At 48.3% G+C, this 23042-nt stretch overlaps 1 protein-coding gene across 2 annotated transcripts in view; it reads left to right on the top strand.

Annotated features, from left to right (window-relative positions):
- Positions 1-371: 371 nt before the first annotated feature.
- The window catches only part of LOC119966301 (DNA replication licensing factor MCM6-like), a 45397-nt gene continuing 22726 nt past the window's right edge, over positions 372-23042 (top strand). For both annotated transcript variants that reach the window (XR_005460722.1, XM_038797775.1), the window contains exon 1: positions 372-525. Coding sequence is in view for 1 of the 2 variants with exons in the window: in XM_038797775.1 (XP_038653703.1) it covers positions 417-525 (109 nt within the window). In the remaining variant the exon portion in view is untranslated. The remainder of the gene's footprint in view (positions 526-23042) is intronic.

The following is a 23042-nucleotide window of genomic DNA, read 5'->3' as shown; positions in this document are numbered from 1 at the left end:
AGCAAGCCATTCAGTTCAAGCACAATTACGGATGGACAACAAATTCTGGCCCAGCCAGCAATGCCCACATCCCAAGAACAAATAAAAAAACGTACTCTCTACTGGAACTCTGCTGCTTGCCTTAGACATAAATGCCCATTAATCATCTGTGGATCAAAAATAAGATCAGTAAAATAAACAAACGGGGAAATAAGGGAATAAAAGGCAAGGATATTTACAACATGCAAGTATTGAGCGAGAGTCTCTGGCGTCCCCACAGCATGTTTCTTGGCAGGGGGAGGTGTCCCGCTGCTGCCTGGTTGAGGGATCTTCTGCTCCTGTCGCTGTCAAGAGGATTTCACATTGAATCCACCCAATGCTGCCGAGAAGCTCCCGGCCGGGGTGGGACATCGGCGGGACAGGACAATCCTGCCGGCATGAACAGCTGCAAGATCTCACCCATTATTTATTATTTTCCTTTGTGTCTTGTATTTTATTGTGGAATGATGATGCGTGATGCATTGCAAATTGCCATCACCCTACAAGGTGGAGTAAATCACTCTTTATTATTGTTTTGTTGTGCATACTGATAAGACATAATTTCATACGCTTTAATAGCTGGATTGTTGGAATAAGTAAACAATGTAATTGAGCAGATGGTGTTGGTGGATGCAATAAGCCGCGACTGGTGAACTCACTTGCATTGTGTTTTATTCACCTGGGGGAGGGGAGAGATTCATTTTACAATCCATGCAGTTTTACTCTGCCACTCCGACTAAGCTCCAAATGTGAAATGCTCTTCTTGCAGATTAGAATGCAGTTTTTAAATAGTTTTCTAGATTCAGTCACAATAAAATTAAATACTGTAAGCTATTTGAATTCAATAGTTATGGTGAGCAAATTGGGCAAGAATGTGCTTTCAGCATAAATTTGAGAATCAACTTTCATGTATGTGAGCTGATGAAGAAAGTTGGGCAACACTTAACAGGACAAAAGGGAGGGAAAGTGATCAAATTCACAGCTTTTTGAAGGTTTAGTAAGGTATGAATAGGTAAGGCTGTCATGCACTGTGCAATTCTACAATTATGGGACAGATTCTCCATTTGGGGGACGAATGGCTGAATTCTCCAAGTTTGAGGCTGTGTCCGGAGCATGTTTCTAGTCTTACGACGGAAAAGTCTGCGCCGCCCCCACACCGATGCTCAGCCCGGTGAGGGGCTTGCAGCCGCGCCATGTAAAACTGCCGGCGTTCCCGACAGAAACAGCCGGAGAATTGACGGGACCGTGGCCATGCGCAACATGCGTACAACATGGTGACAGCCGTGCGCGGACCCGGCCTGCCAGATAGTGCCCCCTGTAACCCCCCCATCGCCACTCCCAGACCATCCCCCAGGGATGGGGGATCCCTCGCCGAAGCCCCCAACTGTGACGGCGCTGGACAAAGTCCGCAGCCGCCACGCGACGTTGACGAAAACTGAGAGCACACGTGTCCCACGCAGTCGGGAACTCGGCCCATCGGGGGCGGAACATCGGGATATGGCCTTCAGGTGATGTCCTGAGGCCGTCCCAACGGCGTGCGGCGTATTCACCGATGATGCCGTTTTGGAGGGGCGGAGCATCCGAAAACAGGCACCGCCTCCGATCTCGGCGTCACAAGCGATTCTCCGCTCAATCGCCGAATGCGATTTCAGTATCGGCAATCAGAGAATCCCGACCACGAGGTGTGTTTCTCCATTTGCCGACACGGAATCGCGAATCACAATCGGGTGGCGAATAGTGCATCAGCCAAATATCGAGGTTGGTGCTGAGCACCCATGTAATGCCATTTTCGCAAGCAAAATATACAGGAGCATGCATTAACATCTCATTAACGGGCCCAACCCGGTAGACTCCAGCCTCCTGGGATGCTCCGACTCTGCAAGACGGAAGTGACGGCGAGGTTCACTTGTGGGATGTAAAATTGGGAAACAGACATCGTGGCTGCTGGGGAAGAGAGAGGAGATAGGTAATGTTCCCAAAAATGCAATGGTGGGCTGACAGTTGTGCCGCTGGCTGGGGCCAACTGCCAGAGATAGGGGTAGTAAAGGAGGCGGGGGTGGGAGGGGGGGGGGGGTGGGGGAGCCACTGGGGGATAGGCCATGGAGTCAGCTTGTCCCTCCGGGGCTGGTGTGTCCAGGCAAGGACCTCTAGTGCCGCAGCCTGCAAGGCAGCTATTTGGCTGCGTATTCCCCTGACTGCCCACTGTGGTCCATAGATGCGCAGAGTGTCATCGGCCATATTGCTACCCAACCCCTGGTCGAGCCCTACCCATGGGCCTGCATGCAGATATGTCACAAAGCATGGCGCTGGTCGGTGGTGCACTGCACCCAACCCCCGGCCAACCTGATGCCACTCTGCTGGTAGGGTATCACACGGGCCACCTCCGGAGGACCCCCACAGTAGACCCCACAGGAGGACACAGGAAAGGAGCCGCAGAGTGTAGCGTCAGCCAACGATACTCCTGCCGGTAGAGTCGGGTGGCAGGGTGAGAGGCCCCCCCCCCCCCCCAGTGCTAGGCACTAACAGGACCAGGGATGCGGTGCAGAGGACAAAGTGTCAGGGGAACAGCCAGAAGTGGGAGTGGGAGTGGAGGGGGCGGTGGGGGACTTGCGAGGGCAATGGCTGTAGTGCAAGCCAGGGCCACCATGCAGCCCATTGGACCTGGTTGGACACTGGAAAACTCACCATATTAACATGTCTGCCCTTCACCCCGACAGATAATGGAGTTCAGTATTCAACCAGGAATGGCTGGCGTCTGCCTAGCTGCAGCGGCCCTTGAGTACGCACTGCAGATGCACGAGTAGCAGCTGCTCAGGGAGGACCACTGTAACCAGGGCAAGAGCCAACCAGTGAGAATGGAGAGGTGGCTGCTCAACAGGCCGTGGAGGAGGCCTCATGTGTACCAGTATCAGGCCTTGTATATACCCGCAGTGCCTGTCATTCGAGGACCTGCCCGCCCATGCGTGTTGCTGAAGACTCTGGCTAACCAGTGAGACCGTACGGCATATTTGCCGCATTATGATGCACATGGAATCTCTGGGGTATGGGGGAGGACACCTGCTCCTGGTGACCATCAAGGTGACAGTCGCCCGAAACTGTTATGCCATGAGATTCTTCCAGGCACCAAGTGGGCACCTGTCTGGGATCTCCCAGACCTCTGTGCACAGGTGTATCTGCATTGTAATGTAGGCGCTCTGCGCCCGGGCGGCACAATACACCAACCCGAATGTGGACCGAGCCCACCAAGTTGCCTGGGCAGCGCGATTCACCGCCATTGCTGGGATGCCCCAGGTCCAGCGATTGATTGATGGGACACATTTCCCCCTGTGAGCACCGCTGCACGAGGGCGTGCACTTCACTAAATGGAAGGGATTGCACTCCCTCAATGTGCAGTTGGTGTTTGACCACCTGCTGCACATCAGGCACGTCTACGCCCACTGTCCAGGCAGCGTGCATGATGCCTTCATTCTGGCACACCCAACAGAGTTGTCATCTCTGGTTTGTTGCCACGTGATAGCGAGGCTAGGAATAGGGAGAGAGTGCAGTTGAACACATGGCTGCAGGAATGGTGTAGGAGGGAGGGCTTCAGGTATTTGGATAATTGGAGCGCATTCTGGGGAAGGTGGGACCTGTACAAGCAGGATGGGTTGCATCCGAACCAGAGGGGCACCAATATCCTGGGAGGGAGGTTTTCTAGTACTCTTCAGGAGGGTTTAAACTAATTTGGCAGGGGAATGGGAACCGGACTTGTAGTCCAGCAACTAAGGTAGCCGATGTTCAGGACGTCAAAGCATGGAGTGAGGCAGTGGGGAAGGTAACACTGACAAAGGAGAGTACTTGCAGACACGGAGATGGGTTGAAGTATGTATACTTTAATGCAAGAAGCATCAGGAATAAGGTGGGTGAACTTAAGGCATGGATCGGTACTTGGGACTACGATGTGGTGGCCATCACGGAAACTTGGATAGACGAGGGGCAGAAATGGTTGTTGGAGGTTCCTGGTTATAGATGTTTCAACAAGATTAGGGAGGATGGTAAAAGAGGTGGGGGGGGGGGGGGGTTGCATTATTAATTAGAGATAACAGCTGCAGAAAGGCAGTTTGAGGAAGATTTGCCTACTGAGGTAGTATGGATTGAAGTCAGAAATAGAAAAGGAGCAGTCACCTTGTTGGGAGTTTTTTATAGGCCCCACAATAGCAGCAGAGATATGGAGGAACAGATTGGGAAACAGATTTGGAAAGGTGCAGAAGTCACAGGGTAGTAGTCATGGGTGACTTCAACTTCCCAAATATTGAGTGGAAACTCTTTAGATCAAATAGTTTGGATGGGGTGGTGTTTGTGCAATGTGTCCAGGAAGCTTTTCTAACACAGTATGTAGATGGTCCAACTAGAGGGGAGGCCATATTGGATTTGGTACTTGGTAATGAACCAGGGCAAGTGATAGATTTGTTAGTGGGGGAGCATTTTGGAGATAGTGACCACAATTCTGTGACTTTCACTTTAGTAATGGAGAGGGATAGGTGCGTGCAACAGGGCAAGATTTACAATTGGGGGAAGGGTAAATACGATGCTGTTAGACAAGAACTGAAGTGCATAAGTTGGGAACATAGGCTGTCAGGGAAGGACACAATTGAAATATGGAACTTGTTCAAGGAACAGATACTACATGTCCTTGATATGTATGTCCCTGTCAGGCAGGGAAGAGATGGTCGAGTGAGGGAACCATGGTTGACAAGAGAGGTTGAATGTCTTGTTAAGAGGAAGAAGGAGACTTAGGTAAGGCTGAGGAAACAAGATTCAGACAGGGCGCTGGAGGGATACATGATAACCAGGAGGGAACTGAAGAAAGGGATTAGGAGAGCTAAAAGAGGGCATGTTAGAATCAAGGAAAACCCCAAGGCCTTTGACACGTATGTGAGAAATATGAGAATGACTAGATCGAGGGTGTGTCCGATCAAGGACAGCAGCGGGAGATTGTGTATTGAGTCAGAAGAGATAGGAGAGGTCTTGAACGAGTACCTTTCTTCAGTATTTACGAATGAGAGGGGCCATATTGTTGGAGAGGACAGTGTGAAACAGACTGGTAAGCTCGAGGAGATACTTGTTAGGAAGGAAGATGTGTTGGGCATTTTGAAAAACTTGAGGATAGACAAGTCCCCCGAGCCTGGACGGGATATATCCAAGGATTCTATGGGAAGCAAGAGATGAAATTGCAGAGCCGTTGGCAAAGATCTTTTCGTCCTCGCTGTCAACAGGGGTGGTACCAGGGGATTGGAGAGTGGCGAATGTCGTGCCCCTGTTCAAAAAAGGGAATAGGGATAACCCTGGGAATTACAGGCCAGTTAGTCTTACTTCGGTGGTAGGCAAAGTAATGGAAAGGATACTGAGGGATAGGAGTTCTGAGCATCTGGAATGACACTGCTTAATTAGGGATAGTCAGCACGGATTTGTCGGGGGGTAGGTCTTGCCTCACAAGTCTTATTGAATTCTTTGAGGAGGTGACCAAGCACGTGGATGAAGGTAAAGAAGTGGATGTGGTGTGCATAGATTTTAGTAAGGCATTTGATAAGGTTCCCCATGGTAGGCTTATGCAGAAATTACGGAGGCATGGGATTGTGGGAAATTTGTCCAGGTGGATAACGAACTGGCTAACCGATAGAAGTCAGAGAGTGGTGGTGGATTGCAAATACTCAGCCTGGAGCCCAGTTACCAGTGGCGTACTGCAGGGATCAGTTCTGGGTCCTCTGATGTTTGTGATTTTCATTAATAACTTGGATGAGAGAGTTGAAGGGTGGGTCAGTAAATTTGCAGACGATACGAAGATTGGTGGAGTTGTGGATAGTGAGGAGGGCTATTATCGGCTGCAAAGAGACATAAATAGGATGCAGAGCTGGGCTGAGAAGTGGCAGATGGAGTTTAACCCTGAAAAGTGTGAGGTTGTCCATTTTGGAAGGACAAATATGAATGCGGAATACAGGGTTAACGGTAGGGTTCTTGGCAATGTGGAGGATCAGAGAGATCTTGGGGTCTATGTTTATCGATCTTTGAAAGTTGCCACTCAAGTGGATAGAGCTGTGAAGAAGGCCTATGGTGTGCTAGCGTTCATTCGCAGAGGGATTGAATTTAAGAGCCGTGAGGTAATGATGCAATTGTACAAAACCTTGGTCAGGCCACATTTGGAGTACTGTGTGCCATTCTGGTCGCCTCATTTTAGGAAGGATGTGGAAACTTTGGAAAAAGTGCAAAGGAGATTTACCAGGATGTTGCCTGGAATGGAGAGTAGGTCATACGAGGAAAGGTTGAGGGTGCTAGGCCTTTTCTCATTAGAATGGAGAAGGATGAGGGGCGACTTCATAGAGGTTTATAAGATGATCAGGGAAATAGATAGAGTAGACAGTCAGAGACTTTTCACCGGATGGAACAAACCATTTCAAGTGGACATAAATTTAAGGTGAATGGTGGAAGATATAGAGGGGATGTCAGAGGTAGGTTCTTTACCCAGAGAGTAGTGGGGGCATGGAATGCATTGCCTGTGGAAGTAGTTGAGTCGGAAACGTTAGGGACCTTCAAGCGGCTATTGGATAGGTACACGGATTACGATGGAATGATGGGGTGTAGATTAATTTGTTCTTAATCTAGGACAAAAGTTCGGCACAACATCGTGGGCCGAAGGGCCTGTTCTGTGCTGTATTTTTCTATGTTCTATGTTCTATGACCGACACCTTTGAGGCGCTCCTTCGGGTGAGGGGTTGGCTCTTGGGTGGCAGGGGTTATCCGCTGCGGTCGTGGCTGGTGGTGCCTATCTGGAGGCCTCATACTGACGCAGAGAATCGCTATAACGACCATGCAGCCACCAGGATAGTCATTGAGCATTGCATCGGCATCCTGAAGATGGGGTTCAGGTGCCTGGACTGCTCTGGAAGGGCCCTCCAGTTCAACCCTAGGAGTGTCTCCACATCGTGATGGCCTGCTGTGTCCTGCACAACATTACAGATCAGAAGGGAGACATGCTGGAGGAGGAAGATGAAAGACAGGCCTCGTCCGATAAGGAGGATGCAGAGGAGGGCCAGGATGGGCAGGGCATGTGGCCCAGGCAGCCACAGGAGGCTGCGCAACATGTGTGCCAAGGCCGCCGTGCATTGGACAATCTAATCACCTCCAGGTTCACCGACTATGGGGCCTGGCCACCCACAAGCCCCACCCCCACACAGCACTACCGCCAACCACCTCTGGCCGGTTCCCCCCTTGCTGCATTCCACCTGCAACCATCCACCACCACCCCCACCCCCACCCCCAGCACATGCATCCCCTCCGTGTTTCACACCTGATTCACTACAAGGTGCTGGCATTGGATTGGCATTATCAGCAGGTTTGGTCCATGGGATGGAGGATGATGACTTGCACTGCGATGAAGTCTGGTGCTCCGTATCGTTTGACGAAGTCTGACTTCCACCCACGGGAGCACATTGCAACATCCATCTGAGAACATAGAACTTACAGTGCAGAAGGAGGCCATTCGGCCCATCGATTCTGCACCGACCCACTTAAGCCCTCACTTCCACCCTATTCCCACACCTTAATAACCCTTACTAACCTTTTTGGTCACTAAGGGCAATTTATCATGGCCAATCCACCTAACCTACACATCTTTGGACTGTGGGAGGAAACCAGAGCATCGGGGACGCAGACATTGGGAGAACGTGCAGACTCCGCACAGAAAGTGACCCAGCGGGGAATCGAACCTGGGACCCTGGCACTGTGAAGCCACAGTGCTATCCACTTGTGCTACCGTGCTGCCCCAGATACTTTTTTTAAAGTAGGATTCACCCGGTCAATTTAAAAAATTTTTTTAGACTACCCAATTATTTTTTTCCAATTAAGGGGCAATTTAGCGTGGCCAATCTACCTACCCTGCACATCGTTGGGTTGTGGAGGATAAACCCATGCTAACACGGGGAGAATGTGCAAACTCCACACGGACAGTGACCCAGAGCTGGGATCAAACCTGGGACCATGGTGCCGTGAGGCAGCAATGCTAACTACTGCACCACTGTGCTGCCCCATTGCATGCGTGCTGACCATTCCATCTCACGGTCCCATATAACCCCAATGGTGGGGTGGGGATGGAGTCCGAGGTGGGTGCAGTGGCGGGTTTGGATATCAGGGCGGAGTGCGGTGATGGGTCACATATGCAGCCCTGTCCCCTGTCACCTCCGAGGGCAACCCCGGGGGTAAGCTCTGACTGCTCTGAGGGCTCTGATTCATGTCCTAATGCTCCTTCTCAGTGGACCACCAGGCGGAGCATCAGAAGTGGAGTCAGCCTTCTGCATTTCCCGCCCTGTGACCTGGGTCCTCTTTGCCGGCCATCCTCAGGAGTGGCCGGACCTGGATGGGACTGGCAGTCATCCGGGTGTCACAGGTGGTCTGGTGCCTCCCCGTTCTGCCCGCAGCTCATTGGATGCACCAGGTACAGGTGGAGGGGGGATGCAGAGGTGCTGCGGCGATCCTGCACCTCCTCTACAGGATTCACCAGTACATGCCCCACCATTTCCTCCTCCCTCCGGGGCCCCAATGGTCCCTGGGCGACTCCCTGGGATGGGGTTCTGGCTGGAGCGAACTTTGGGGGTTCTGCCAGTTTGGGAGGCCCGTTCTTGTAACGAAGAGAGTCCCAGCCAGCTCACTAACCATGGCGCCGAGGAGACTGTCCCCAGGATTTGGGGGTGCTGATGTGGGGAGGGTCCTGGATGCAAGGCCAGGAGGAATGTCCTGATCCCGAGAGGGTCCCGGGGGGCGAGCCACAAGCCAGCCAGTGCTGCCGGAGATGAGGTGGCGGCAGCAGTCAGCTCTGGCAGTGAGTCAGGAGGCCTGGCCTCCAGTGTTCGAAGACCTACACTGGGCAGCACGAATAAGTAGACACCAGCCCCCCAACCCCCAAAACCCCCAAGAGAAAATCCCCCAATCGTCCCTCCATCCCCCTCTCCCCTTCAGCACTCCCTTCACCCACCACTTGAACCATCCCTCCACCCTAATCCTCCCTTCACACCTACGCCCACAACTGTGAACCACTCGTGTGGCTAACAATGTCCTCTCTGTGTTCCCTCAGGAAAAGCTCTCCCACAATTGGCAGGAGCGGGCCCAGACTGACAGTGGGGTACTTGAGAATCCTCATCTACTTTGAGGAGTGGGTGCTGGAGGTGACTGGTGTGGCTGAGGACAGGGCGATCACCCACGTGGAGGCTGGCAGATGCCACAGAGGTGAGGGACCACCAGGCTCCTTCCGCAGGACCTGTCAAACGTGAGTGGTGATTGCCTTACTGACTGACCCATCCCTCCCACTGACCACATATCCATTCTCCCACAAGTCAAGCAGCTGATGCCACCGGCACTTCCCGGGCGGCTCCCTCTCCTAACTCCAAGGAGAACACCTCAGAGGAGAGCTCCGAGGATGCAATTGTTATTCGCGTCACAGCTGTCATCCCAACCCTCCACCAATGCAGATTTACGCACCTCGGTGGGAAATGTCAGTGATCAGGCTTCTGGGGCACAATCTGGCGAGCACCACACTGCTGCTGATGTACATTTGGTGGAGGCAGGAAACCCCCCCACCAGGCGCGATAAAGTCGGAGGTCTCATGGATCCCAGGACCCAGCTGGATCCCAGTCTGATGCTGAGCCTCCGGAACATAGTTACCCGAGGCTGATGGGAAAGATCGGGACCAACCTGGACATTCAGAGGGAGATGTCAGCGTCACTCCAGCAGATTCATAGCACAGGAGATGGCATCGGCAATGAGTGGCACCAAGGTTAACACTGCTAAGGTGCACGACGTCAGCACCATTAGTGAAGGTGTTCAAGGCGTTGCGCAATCGGTGACAGCCATGGCTGAGGGTCTCAGCAGTATGTCTACCTCACTGGGGATGCCACCCAGTACCAAGCTGACCTTGATGAGGTTCTGCGGGACATGTCCCGCTCTCGGATGGGAATGGCCAACGTGCTGCGGAGATTGTCCGAGTCGCAGGTGGGCATGGCTGAGGCAGTGCAGAGCATGGCCCAGTCACTGGGGGATATGTCCCAGTCACTGAGGAGCAGTGGGCTGGCAAAGCTAGATGATGCAGGGGAAGCCGGGACTCTAACCAGCTGCCCCTCTATCCCAAGGTGAACCCCAAGGCCCTATGGGCACCGACTGTGAGGAGGGGGCACTGAGTACCAATCCGGGCCCGTCCCATGTGTTTTTACCCAGAGAGTGGTGCCGATCGGAGTGCACTGCTTGGGAGGGTGGTAGAGGCAGGTTACCTTACATCCTTTAAAAATTACCTGGATGAGTAGTTGGCACGCCATAATATTCAAGGCTATGGGCCAAATGCTGGCAAATGGGATTAGGCGTGCAGGTCAGATCCTTTCATGCGTCGGTGCAGACTTGATTGGCATAGTTTATTGGATTTAGACAGTTTATAATTTTGCTGGCCTGCTGACATTTGTCCAGCATAGTTCCTACTAATTAGGTGGATTGGGAAGGCTAAATTGCCCTTATTGTTTTACTGGGTTGCGGGGTGTGGGTTTAAGTGGGTTGCTCTTTCAAGGGCCAGTACAGACTCGATGGGCCAAATGACCTCCGTCTGCACTGTAAATTCTATGATCTAATGTTTCGTTCCATTATTTAGGGGGATGTGAGAGACACAATTCTCACAATTATTCCAAATTCCTCTGGACTATGCATAAAATTTCACATTTAACCGGTCTTGTTGAATTCCCACAAATTCTCAATTAAACTTTATATAAACTAACATTGACCAGTACATAATCATAGAAACAAAACACTCTGTGCAATTGAGAACAAGTCTGCTGAAATTGCTAATTTTCCGACAGAACCTAAGGGGACGGAGAGCGTGCGGAAAAGGTTGGCACAGCATTGTGTCCCTTTACATAATCTAAAATTTTATTTTGTTCTATTCCCGCAAATGTTCTGGAAGACTCAAAGTGGATTTCTGCCAAATTTGTCTTATCTTCTTGTTTTGGAACAGACTTTCACACTTTCAAATTTGTCCTGTGTGTTTTGTCTCAAAATCAAGCACAATCCTCCAGACGTTCTTTCAAACAGAAACTCCGTATTTTAAATGAAATGATTTTTTGTTCTCTTTCCAAATTAATTAATTATTCACTTCTACCAAATATCCCCATAATTGCTCTATCATCCAATTTCCATAAATACTGCAAAGAATTCGATTCTAATTCTCGTTTCAGTCATTAGCTTTCTCTTTTATTATCTGGTTAATGTTTTCTTTTGCATGTCCATTCATTATTTTCACAATATTTAATCCTGCCCAATTTATTTCTTCATTTCCTTAGATATTTTGTTTAATATTTTTGTTTAATTTCCCTAACGTACTTTCACTTGCCTTGTTAAAACTCACAATTTTTCATCCAAATTGGGCAAGTTTAAAATGTTATCGGTCCTGTATTGTACATTTCATCCCTCTTACTCGTCATTCCCTGCTTCTTGGCCTAGCAGTATTTTAGTCTGTCGGTTATATAATCTCTTGATCTGGGTAGGACTTCAGTTCGGGAGTTTTAACTTTGTAACATTTAAAACTACTGGTTCTAATTCATGGGTGCGCACCATCATCCAGTGTTTTTCCAATATTCCTCAAGACAATATCATTGTCAAGTCCTGGTACTGATCTCACAGTCTATTGATTCTTGTTGTTTCCCCATTGGACATGGTTTCATGCTATCACGGTTTCTGCTTTGTGAGTCCCGGATATTGTGACGTAATTTCAGAGATTGTTATCTCTGTTACTGCTAGAGTTCTACCAGTCCGTCGTTTCGTGCCTCTTTTTATGGGCCAGGGTTTAGAAAACACCAAAGTATGTTATGGAGTTCACCTAACCTATAACTGTCTCTTGAATTTGGCTATGATGAGCACAAGAGCCTGCCTTCCAGGTGTTGTTCAACAGAGTTCTTAGGTGCTTTTAATCAAAAAAACAAGCTTTATTCTAAGAACCTAGTTAACATTTGTATAAACACACAAAGTAAGAATTTTTATCAACGACAAACATAAAGACTCCACGCAGCTGCAGTAATCTAGGTATAACCCTTAATGAATTCCCCCTTAACGGTTCCAATTCAACAACAAAATCCAAGTAAAACCAGAAACCCCTTTTCAAAGGTGTGGCCCAGCACATGGCATTCTGACTTGTTATTGATACTCTGTTCCCCTTTTCAAACAGCAGGTGTGAATTCCTTCCAGCAAGCAGTTATCTCTTTAAAGTTACCAAGTAGTCTGGAAACAGATTTTAAAATGAAGATAGAAAGACACTTCTTTCAACCTGTGCAATTCAAAACCAGTCCAAATTCAAAGCGAAAGTAAAACACACAGAGCCACAGCCCAGCTCCACCCACACAATGACATTACTGAAGCCATGTGTTAAGACAAAACATTTCTTAAAGGGACATGACATTATTATTGAGGTCAAAATAGTATATGCTCCTATTTACAGTTGGATCTCACTAACCAATTGGCCAAAGTTTCTTCTTCATTCGAATCTTATCGGATTTACCTGCTCAACTTTCCCTTTTTTGCTTTCTCAACTTCGGAGTATTTCCTTGGGGATTTTGCCTCTTAGTGCCTGTACAAGCTGATTTGGGCTGATGGCAGCACCTGCAGATGCTCCATTCGCTACTGGGGAGGAGCAAGAGGTGTAACTGCATCTTACTCACCCACTTCCAGCAACACATGGGGCTGGTGATTACTCTGTGGGTTGAATAGTTCTAACTGGTTTACATGGTTCCACCCGGTTTTCCCAGAGTCTAATAAGACTTTGTACAGCAAAGGACTTGCTTTGTCTTCTATAGAATGTGCTCCATTATATTTAGGAGCAGTTTCTTATTGGTGAATTTGGAGCATGACTTTATTCCCAATCTCATATTCCACAGGCTTGAATATCTCATCAAGCTTTGCTTCACTACCCTTCTTTTTATGTCCCACTTTAACTGCATCAGCCAAAAGCGTGGCTTGAATATTATCCATCAATTGTTCTACAGCCTTTTTGTGGCTGACAGCTGTCAATTCTGGCTCTGACCCATCTGACCCCTCTCATGGTGTGTCTGTCATCAGGATATGGAGAGTAAACCCTGTTGAGCTGGATTTCATACTATCTTTAGGAAAAAGGGAAGGTCTACGTTCCAAGTAGTCATTTTTTTGGACAGTTATCCAAATCATGTTTTTCAAATTTAGTTTAATTCTTTCCACGATACCCAAACAATGGCTATGTGGAATTTCTGTTTTATTCCTGAAAGGGTCATTACATTCTGCATCACCTGAGTGATGAATTTAGGTCCTTGATCTGATTCAATGTTACGGGGGAGTCCCCTTTCAGTGAACACCTACAGCACATCAGCTGTTACCTTTGCCACATTTGTCCTAGTAGGGAATTTGTTTTAAAACATTTGTTCATGGGATGTGGGTGTTGCTGGCTGGTCCAGCATTTATTGCCCATCCCTGAGGGTACTTAAGAGTCAACCACATTGCTATGGATCTGGAGTCACATGTAGGCCAGACCAGGTAAGGACGACAGATTTCCTTCCCTAAAGGACAATGGACCAGATGGGGTCTTTATGATAATCAACATTCATGGTCATCTTTGGACTTTAAATTCCAGGCTTTCTTTTATTGAATTCCAACTTCACCATCGGCCATAACAGGATTCAAAACCCCGGTCCCCAGAGCATGACTTTGGGTCTCTGGATTACTAGTCCAACAGCAATACCACTACCCCACTGCATGGTGGCAAGGGTGCACATAGTCTATTTGTAAATTTGTCCATGGCCCATTTACCGACCTGGTGTAACTGAGCTCTGCTTTCTCAGCATTGTGATCTGGATTATTTTGGGCACAAAACAGACAATTTTCCACAAAATGCTTTACATTTCCATCTACTTTGGGCCACCAGCATAAACTTAGAATTATTTCTGTAGTTGTTTTCACACTTTGTTGTGCCCGAACATCGTGACATTGATAGATTATTTGGTTCTGATCCTGGATCCATAACTTCTGTCCTTAAGGACAAGACTGCCCTTTACCTTTATTTTAGCTTTCCATATGTTGTAAGATGCTGGAAACACTCCGGGCGCGATTCTCCGCCCCCCACGACGGGTCGGAGAATAGCGGGAGGGCCTTCCCGACATTTTTCCCGCCCTCCCGCTATTCTCCCCCCCCCCCCCCCCCCCCCCGCCCAACTCCCGACACGAATCGCTGCCGCCGTTTTTTTACGGCCGGCAGCGATTCACAGCTGATAGATGGGCCGAAGTCCCAGCCCTTTACGCTGTTTTTCCGAATGGCAAACACACCTGGTCTGGCCGTTCGTAAAAACGGCGGGAACAACTCGCTTTTTATAACCATGGCACCGATTGGCACGGCAGTACCACGGCCGTGCCAAGGGTGCCATGGGCCCGCGATCGGTGGGCACAGATCGTGGGCAGCGGGCCCGATGCCCGCGCACTATTTCTCCTTCCGCCGCCCCGCAGTATCCATTCGCGGGGCGGCTGAGGGGCATCCCGGCCTGCGCATGCGCGGGTTTCGCGCAAATACACGATGACGTCATCCGCACATGCGCGGGTTGGAGTCTTCCAATCCGCGCATGCGCGGCTGACGTCATATGACGCGTCAGCCGGCGCTAACTCTGGCAAGCGGGCTTAACGAAATTCGTTAAGCCCGTGATGCCGGAGCTTACGGGGTCGGGCTGCTAGCCCCGACCGGGGACCAGAATCGGTTCCCGGTCGGGAAGGGGCGCGCTGGCGTCAAACCAGCCCGGGTTTGACGCCAGCCTTACGGTTTCTCCCGTTTTGGGAGAATCGCGCCCTCCATTCCTGATCTGTTTCAAATTCTCATCCGCCTGCTATGCCTTGACAAAAAGTTTGAGGAGTGGGGACGTAGGCGGTCCTGGCCTCCCCGGCTCTGGCCTTGGTACCCTGGTTTTCCGCCTTTTGTTTTGACACAAAAGATCCATTGGGACCGTTCGCTGTCAAGACCTGGGATCTGTAACTGGGATTGTCTGCGAGGACCATCGGTATTCTGATTCTCTCAACTGTAGTGTCACAGATCTGGAACATTAATGCCCACAAGCGGTTACCGAAGGATTTCTTCATTGTGACTCAAATTTGCTATCTCTGTTTTTTATCACTTAATTCTGACATGCAACTAAGTATAGCTGTAGCTGTTTCATATTTCTTTTTTCTTTTAATTTAGGGTACCCAATTCATTTTTTCCAATTAAAGGGAGAATGTGCAAACTCCACACGGACAGTGACCCAGAGCCGGGATCGAACCTGGGACCTCGGTGCCGTGAGGCCACAGTGCTAACCCACTGCGCCACCGTGCTGCCCCAGCTGTTTCATATTTCAACGTGCAATTTCCTAACTCTGAGTGGGCCACTTTCCACTGACTCTGTCCGATTGATCGCAGACCTGTGAACTTTTTCCCAAAACTATCTATCCATTTGGGCCATATACAGTTGAGGTACTCCCTTCCTGAGAGTCTTTTCCCATTCTGACCGTGATCCAGCCATTTCTCAGTTCAGTTAATCAAGATAGTAATTGACCGTTTTTGGGGTCCGGCGTAGATTTCGGGCAGAGAGGAAGGGAAGATGTCTTTCTTTAATCCTTTTACCCTCCTTTCCAGGTACCCTTGTCTCTAACTTCCCAGTCTCTCCTCGCCTAAGCACTTGAGATTTGCTGAACATGGCTAATTATTGGAGCTTACTTTTGCTATTAACCATTAATCACTCTAATATTTTAACTCTAACAATTCTGTCTGCAATGTCTGTAGTTCGAACAGTCCCTCAGAATTAATCAGCCTTCACCAAAACTACAGCAATGTGTTTATTTGAACATTTACATAAGTTTCAAGACTCACGCTTGAATCAAACATAGTTCCCAATAGAAAGAGCTTGGCCAGATTCACTTTTAGGGGCACGAGCTGATGGGCTTTGAAAGTCAGGTCTGCACATTCGACGATTGATTCTTGGTATCATTGGTTAAATTTCGTTGGCACCGTATTTTATAGTTTAATTTAAACAATCCTTTGAGCTTCAGACATCATTGGGGCTTATTATTCATGTTCCACAAACAAGGACGTCATCCGAACCTCTTTTCCGTGTTCTGAAAACAAGGGTGTTATCAGTAATGTTATTGTCCCTGGTTCTTGTGAAATCCATTTTAAAGAACTGCATTTTTTTCTTTGGCACCAGTGTGATGGTGGTCTTCTTGAAGCATGTGGGGACCTCGGAGTGGAGTCGGGACAGGTTAAAGATGTCTGTGAACACATCTGCAAGCTGGTCCGTGCAGGCTCTGAGTGCACAGCCAGGAATCCCGTCCGAACGTGTCGCCTTCCGAGGGTTCACTTTCAGGAAGGCCGATCTGACTTCGAAAGCTATGATGGTGGGTATGGGTGTGTTATGGGCTGCTGGGGCACTCAACAGTGGATCGTTGGTTTCCTGCTCGAACCGAGCATAGAATGCATTGAGTTCATCGGGGAGGGGTGTGCTGCTCTGGAGATACTGCTCGGCTTCGCTTTGTAGCCCGTTATGTTGCTTAGGCCTTACCACAACCGCCAAGACTTTGTAAGGCTAGTTTGTGATTCCAGCTTGGTCTGATATTCTCTCTTGGCATCTCTGATGGCTTTGCGGAATTGGTACCTGGATTTCATGTACAGGTCAGGGTCGCCTGACTTGAACGCCTCAGACCTGTCCTTCATTAGGAAGTCAATCTCGCGATTGAGCCATGGTTAAAAACTGGAACCAGAGGGCACCATCTCAGACTAAAGGGATGATCCTTTAAAACTGCGATGAGGAGGAATTTCTACAGCCAGAGGGTGGGAATCTGTGGCACTCTTTACCGCAGAAGGCTGTGGAGGCCAAATCACTGAGTATCTTTAAGACAGAGATAGATAGGTTCTTGATTAATAAGGGGATCAGGGGTTATGGGGAGAAGCAGGAGAATGGTGATGAGAAAATATCAGCCATGATGGAATGGTGGAGCAGACTCGATGGCCGAGTGGCCTAATTCTGTTACTATGTCTTATAGTCTTTTGGCCTTCTGGTTTACGGTTGGGGAAAGTATGTGCTGCTTTCTTTGACACACAATCGTCCACATATTTGCTGATGAAGTCTGTGATGGTGGTGGCATACTCATTTAAGGTGGTCGCTGAGTTCTTAAATATGGAATAGTCCATTGTCTCCAAGCAGTTACGTAGGAGCTCTTCTGTTTCCTCGGACCAGCACTGCACAACCTTTTTAACAGGATTCTCCCGCTTGAGTTTCTGCTTGTATGCCGGGAGAAGGAGCACCGTCTTATGGTCTGAGTTTCCAAAGTGCAGTCGGGGATGGAACGGTAGGTGCCCTTGATTTTTGAGTAGCCAAGAGTGTTGTCGCCCCTGGTGGGACAGGAGATGTTCTGGTGGAATTTTGGCAGTACACTCTTGAGGTTGGCCTTTTTGAAGTCCCCAGCCACGATGAACAAGGCCTCCGGGTGTTCTGTTTCATAGTTGTTTATAACTGTGTACGGTTCATCCAGCGCCTTCCTCACTTGTGCCTGGGGTGGGATGTAGACCGCTGTGATAATGGCTGAAGTGAACTCACGTGGAAGATAGTACGGACGGCACTTCACGGTCAGGGATTCTATTTCTGGGGAGCAGTAGGTCGCTAGGGTTGTCACATCCAAGTACCAGGAGGAGTTCATGAGGAGGCAAACTCCTCCACCGTTCGCTTTGCCTGATGACGCGGTGCGGACTGCCCGATGAATTGAGAAGCCTACAGGTAGTATGGCACAGTCCGGTGAGGCGGAGTGAGACACGTCTCTGTGAAACAGAGAACACAGCAGTCTCTTACTTACCTCTGAGAGGTAAGTCTTGCGTTACGTTCATCCAGCTTGTTTTCGATCGCTTGGATGTTGAAGGATTGAGACTCCTGTGCTGATTGTTTGTACTTTGTTAGCCTGGTCTCAGGATTTAAATCAATGTTTGTCACAACTGGCATTTTGGTTTTGAGGAGGACTAGTTTAACTAATCCTAGAATAAAATGTTTCCTGCAGACCGCGCAGTACCCGCCATTCCAGGTGGAGACTTATGTTCATTGTCTATGAATTATATTTATTCGCCAACAGAACAAATGTTAACGAAGCAGAAGTTAATGAAGTTTCTATCAAAGAGTTATGTCTGAAGGTGACTGAGGGAAAACAAACCTGCTAGCATGGAGTCAGAGGGGTACGCCCATACCTGGCCAAGTTACATTGTCCCAGTCAGAATTAAACTTGTTAGTGAGAATACACAGCATACCGAGATCCATTGTCCTTGGGGACATTCCTGTCTGACCAGCCTTTAGCCCATTACAGAACTGATGGTCCCTTTGCAGTCATTGGGAGAATAGTTGCATATCAATAGCATGGTTCTGTCCTTCTGTATAAACGGGAGTGTGCCATCTAACAGCCAAGATAATGGTGATCGATTCAGGCCTGGAAACCCCAGTAGAGAACCTGTGTTTGAGGGGCTGGGCGGAGCTTACAGGGAGAGAGAGAGAGAGAATCCCGTTTTGAACAGGTATACAAGAAGGCTTTGGAAATCAACCGGGAGAGGTCATGAAAGTTGCCACAGAGGCAGATTTTGGAAAAGGGTTCTGCATGAATGTCCATAACAGAAGAAAAATTGTGTCCTAAATGCAAGTATTGCCTTTGTCTTCCGGTGTAAGTGGCATGAGACCTGCATGTTCTGTTAAAGCGCTGTTTAATGGGAAACTTGTGTGTTAAGGCTAAGAAACTACATGTAAGCTGCTATTGTTAGGGTTGAAGTCTCAAAGTTGAAATATTGTTTTTTTCTCTTTTGTTTCAATAAAGTTTGTTTATAAAATAACCAAGTCCTATTTCTTATATCATCACTCCTGGAACATATCAATCTGGTCCAGTCTCTTAGCCACTGTTGGGAGCTGACCAGGCATCTGTAACAGATTACATTAGCTACCCTCTAATCTGTAAGAACCATTCCAGAGGCGATAGAATCTTGGAAGGTAACCACAAATGCATCCAATATTTCTAGAGGCACTTCCTTCAGTACTCTGAGATGTGGATTATCATGCTTTGTGGAGTTTTTGACCTTCAATCCCATCAATCACCCCAATACCAATACCAATAACATTTCTCCACTCATACTGATTTCCTTCAGTTCATCCCTCTCACTAAACTCGGTATTCCCCGACATTTCTGATATATTATTTATGTCCTTCATTGTGAAGAAGGTAGTTGGTCAGCCATTTCCTTGTTCCCCATGATTACATTCCCCTGTTTCTGACAATAAGGGACCTACATTTTTCTTTGCCAATATACATTGCCCTAGATCTTCTCTGAAGTGTCAAGGATACCACTGTCGTTAGACAGTTGGAACAGCATGGTCCTGAGTCCTCAGCCCCAAATAATATACAGACTCTGATTTCACCTGTGATCACCCCTGTCTTAACAGAGCAGGTTTACCCATTATCATTCCAGGTCCTGGAAAACCAACCTACCGCATAGGGATTACCATAGCACCTCGGGTCGAAGTGGGACCAGAGAAGGATCAATAGTCTGAGGAGCCTCTCGCTCCAACTATGATGATGGTACAGTTGGCAGACACACCGACCACAGTACACACACGGCAGCTTCTTGCTGGCATCCCAGACTCACAAGGGATGTTGGAACCTCATAGCAGTCCCACTCCATTAACAACAACAGCATGCTACTCAATCTTCTTGCCCCAGGAATGCCCTTCCTCTGCTTTTGAGCTTCCCAATGGCCCACAGGAAAAAGAAGGAAAGGCACTGCCAAGCAGATACCATCCTGCCCACCCTGCAAGAAATGATCAAGAGCAACAACAGCAATGCACCACCAAACCAGCTAGCCCAATCCGGGCATGGTTTAATATCAAGCAATGGAAAAAATGGATGAAACCTTACCCAGATATCAATCCAACCTCCAAACCAACATGGCTAACACCACCAGCCATAGCGGAAGGTATGGCAGTAAGGCCTGATACATGGTTAATGTCAGACTGCGTACAGTACTGCATTAGAGTGATGTGAGAAGACCCAGAGCCAAGGATAGTCCAGAGATGGACAGAGATATATAAAGACCTAGAATGGAGTCAGTTCCTTACCTGTACCCTCAACTATATATGTAGACACAGTTATGAGTTGTTAAATGTTACAATACCAGTTGATGTTATAACTGGATGGGAAGATACCAGAGTGGAAACCTGGTTCAGAAGACCGTCGGTGGGATTCTCCATTCCTGAGACGAAGCGTTGACGCAGCTGCAGGATTTGTGGAGTTCCATTACAGCAAAACCACCGCCGTAGCTGGACCAATTTAGCTAGTGTTAAGGGACTAGCACCGGCGCCACGTGGAACACAATGGTGTCGGACTTGCCGAATTCGTGATTGACGCCAAATCGGGATTGTCCATCACTGCGAAAATGGTATAAATGCGCCACGCACCACGCGGAGTTTAAACACTGTTTACATCTCATTAGTGGGCCCGCGTTTCTCTGCCTCTGAGGGCCGGGTTCCTGACGGCGCGGTCCATGTGTGCTCTCAGAAACTGTGACCCTGGCGTGCTGACTTCTGAGAGGGAGAGAGAAGAGGTAGGACATGGAGAGGAGCGGCCGTGGGCTGCCAGCCCGGACACTGCTGGCTGTGGTGGGGAGGGGAGGGGGGGGGGGGGGGGGGGGGGGGGGGGGTCGGGGGAACCAGGCTGAGCGGCAGGGGTGACGCACCCATGGGACGGGGGTGGTGTCCAGGCACTGACCACCATTACGGCGGCCACCTTGCTGCGCACCCAGTGACGACCCACCTTGTCACCTGGTTCTGCACAGTGTCACTGGCCGTATGCTAATGAGATGTAAACAGTGTTTAAACTCCGCGTGGTGCGTGGCGCATTTATACCATTTTCACAGTGATGGACAATCCTGATCTGGCGTCAACCGGCGCTGGCCGCGATTTTGGCGACGTAAACTATTCTCCGCCCACTCGCATTTCTCGATTTTGCCGTCGGCCGACGGAGAATCCCGCCTCATATCTAGGAGAGCAGTCACAGGAATAATTGAAAGCTTAACTGGGCAGCCATTATTATGAAAATGTAGGGAAGGATCGGGTGTCAAAGCATATCTGCGTCGTCTGACTGGAATGTAACACTGTAGAAATTTGAAGTGAAAATTGCCCTCTTCCAACATTAAAGTCAATTAATCTGATGGGATTTTGCTGGTTTGTAAAGTGTTGCTAACTAGGATTGTGTAATGTGCATTATTTTCTCTGTTCCAAGAGCTGCATGAAGTAGATTGAAACTCAGCATGTTGTACTTCTTCATGCAAAATGCATCCTCTTTGGTTTTCTCCATCTTCCTAGAATGTTTCTATTTACCTTTCCAAAGATACAAGCGATGCAAGTGAGACATGAGATTGCAGCATTCAGAGCACACAACTCTGGGTGTTCCAAAGGTCATAACAATTGTCTTGTTAGATATTAGGCAGTAGATGCTAACTCCCAATCATGAGGGATGTCGGAACCAACATCTGGAAGAGATTGTTGACACTGATTTTGAGATCCAAAATGTTATCATGCCACATTATGATGACATTTTGATTTTAAAAATTAAAATTGTTACTGGAACGTAATTGTTTTTTTAGTTGATATTACAATTTCCTGTTCATCATAAGAACATAAGAACATAAGAACTAGGAGCAGGAGTAGGCCATCTGGCCCCTCGAGCCTGCTCCGCCATTCAATGAGATCATGGCTGATCTTTTGTGGACTCAGCGCCACTTTCTGGCCCGAACACCGTAACCCTTAATCCCTTTATTCTTCAAAAAACTATCTATCTTTACCTTAAAAACATGTAATGAAGGAGCCTCAACTACTTCACTGGGCAAGGAATTCCATAGATTCACAACCCTTTGGGTGAAGAAGTTCCTCCTAAACTCAGTCCTAAATCTACTTCCCCTTATTTTGAGGCTATGTCCCCTAGTTCTGCTTTCACCCACCAGTGGAAACAACCTGTCCGCATCTATCCTATCTATTCCCTTCATAATTTTAAATGTTTCTATAAGATCCCCCCTCATTCTTCTAAATTTCAATGAGTACAGTCCCAGTCTACTCAACCTCTCCTCATAATCCAACCCCTTCAGCTCTGAGATTAACCTAGTGAATCTCCTCTGCACACCCTCCAGTGCCAGTACGTCCTTTCTCAAGTAAGGAGACCAAAACTGAACACAATACTCCAGTTGTGGCCTCACTAACACCTTATACAATTGCAACATAACCTCCCTAGTCTTAAACTCCATCCCTCTAGCAATGAAGGACAAAATTCCATTTGCCTTCTTAATCACCTGTTGCGCCTGTAAACCAACCTTCTGTGACTCATGCACTAGCACTCCCAAGACTCTCTGCACAGCGGCATGCTTTAATATTTTATCGTTTAAATAATAATCCCGTTTGCTGTTATTCCTACCAAAATGGATAACCTCACATTTGTCAACATTGTATTCCATCTGCCAGACCCTAGCCCATTCACTTAACCTATCCAAATCCCTCTGCAGACTTCCAGTATCCTCTGTACTTTTCGCTTTACCACTCATCTTAGTGTCATCTGCAAACTTGGACATATTGCCCTTGGTCCCCAACTCCAAATCATCTATGTAAATTGTGAACAATTGTGGGCCTAACACGGATCCCTGAGGGACACCACTAGCTACTGATTGCCAACCAGAGAAACACCCATTAATCCCCACTCTTTGCTTTCTATTAATTAACCAATCCTCTATCCATGTTACTACTTGACCCTTAATGCCATGCATCAATGTGTAATGATGTGGGAGGGAAACAATTTCTGCAGTTGCACACTTTTGCTATCTCCTAGTTGCTTCTGGCATGTAAATTCCGAACCAGTTATGTCTAAAACTTTTGTATCATCGGCAATCTAAACTAAAAAAGAGAAATATTTGATGCAGCTTATAG

Source organism: Scyliorhinus canicula, chromosome 5, assembly GCF_902713615.1.
Source record: "Scyliorhinus canicula chromosome 5, sScyCan1.1, whole genome shotgun sequence".
Lineage (NCBI taxonomy): Eukaryota > Metazoa > Chordata > Chondrichthyes > Carcharhiniformes > Scyliorhinidae > Scyliorhinus > Scyliorhinus canicula.
The sequence above is the reverse complement of the archived record's forward strand: the minus strand, read 5'-3'. Positions and strand labels throughout refer to the sequence as shown.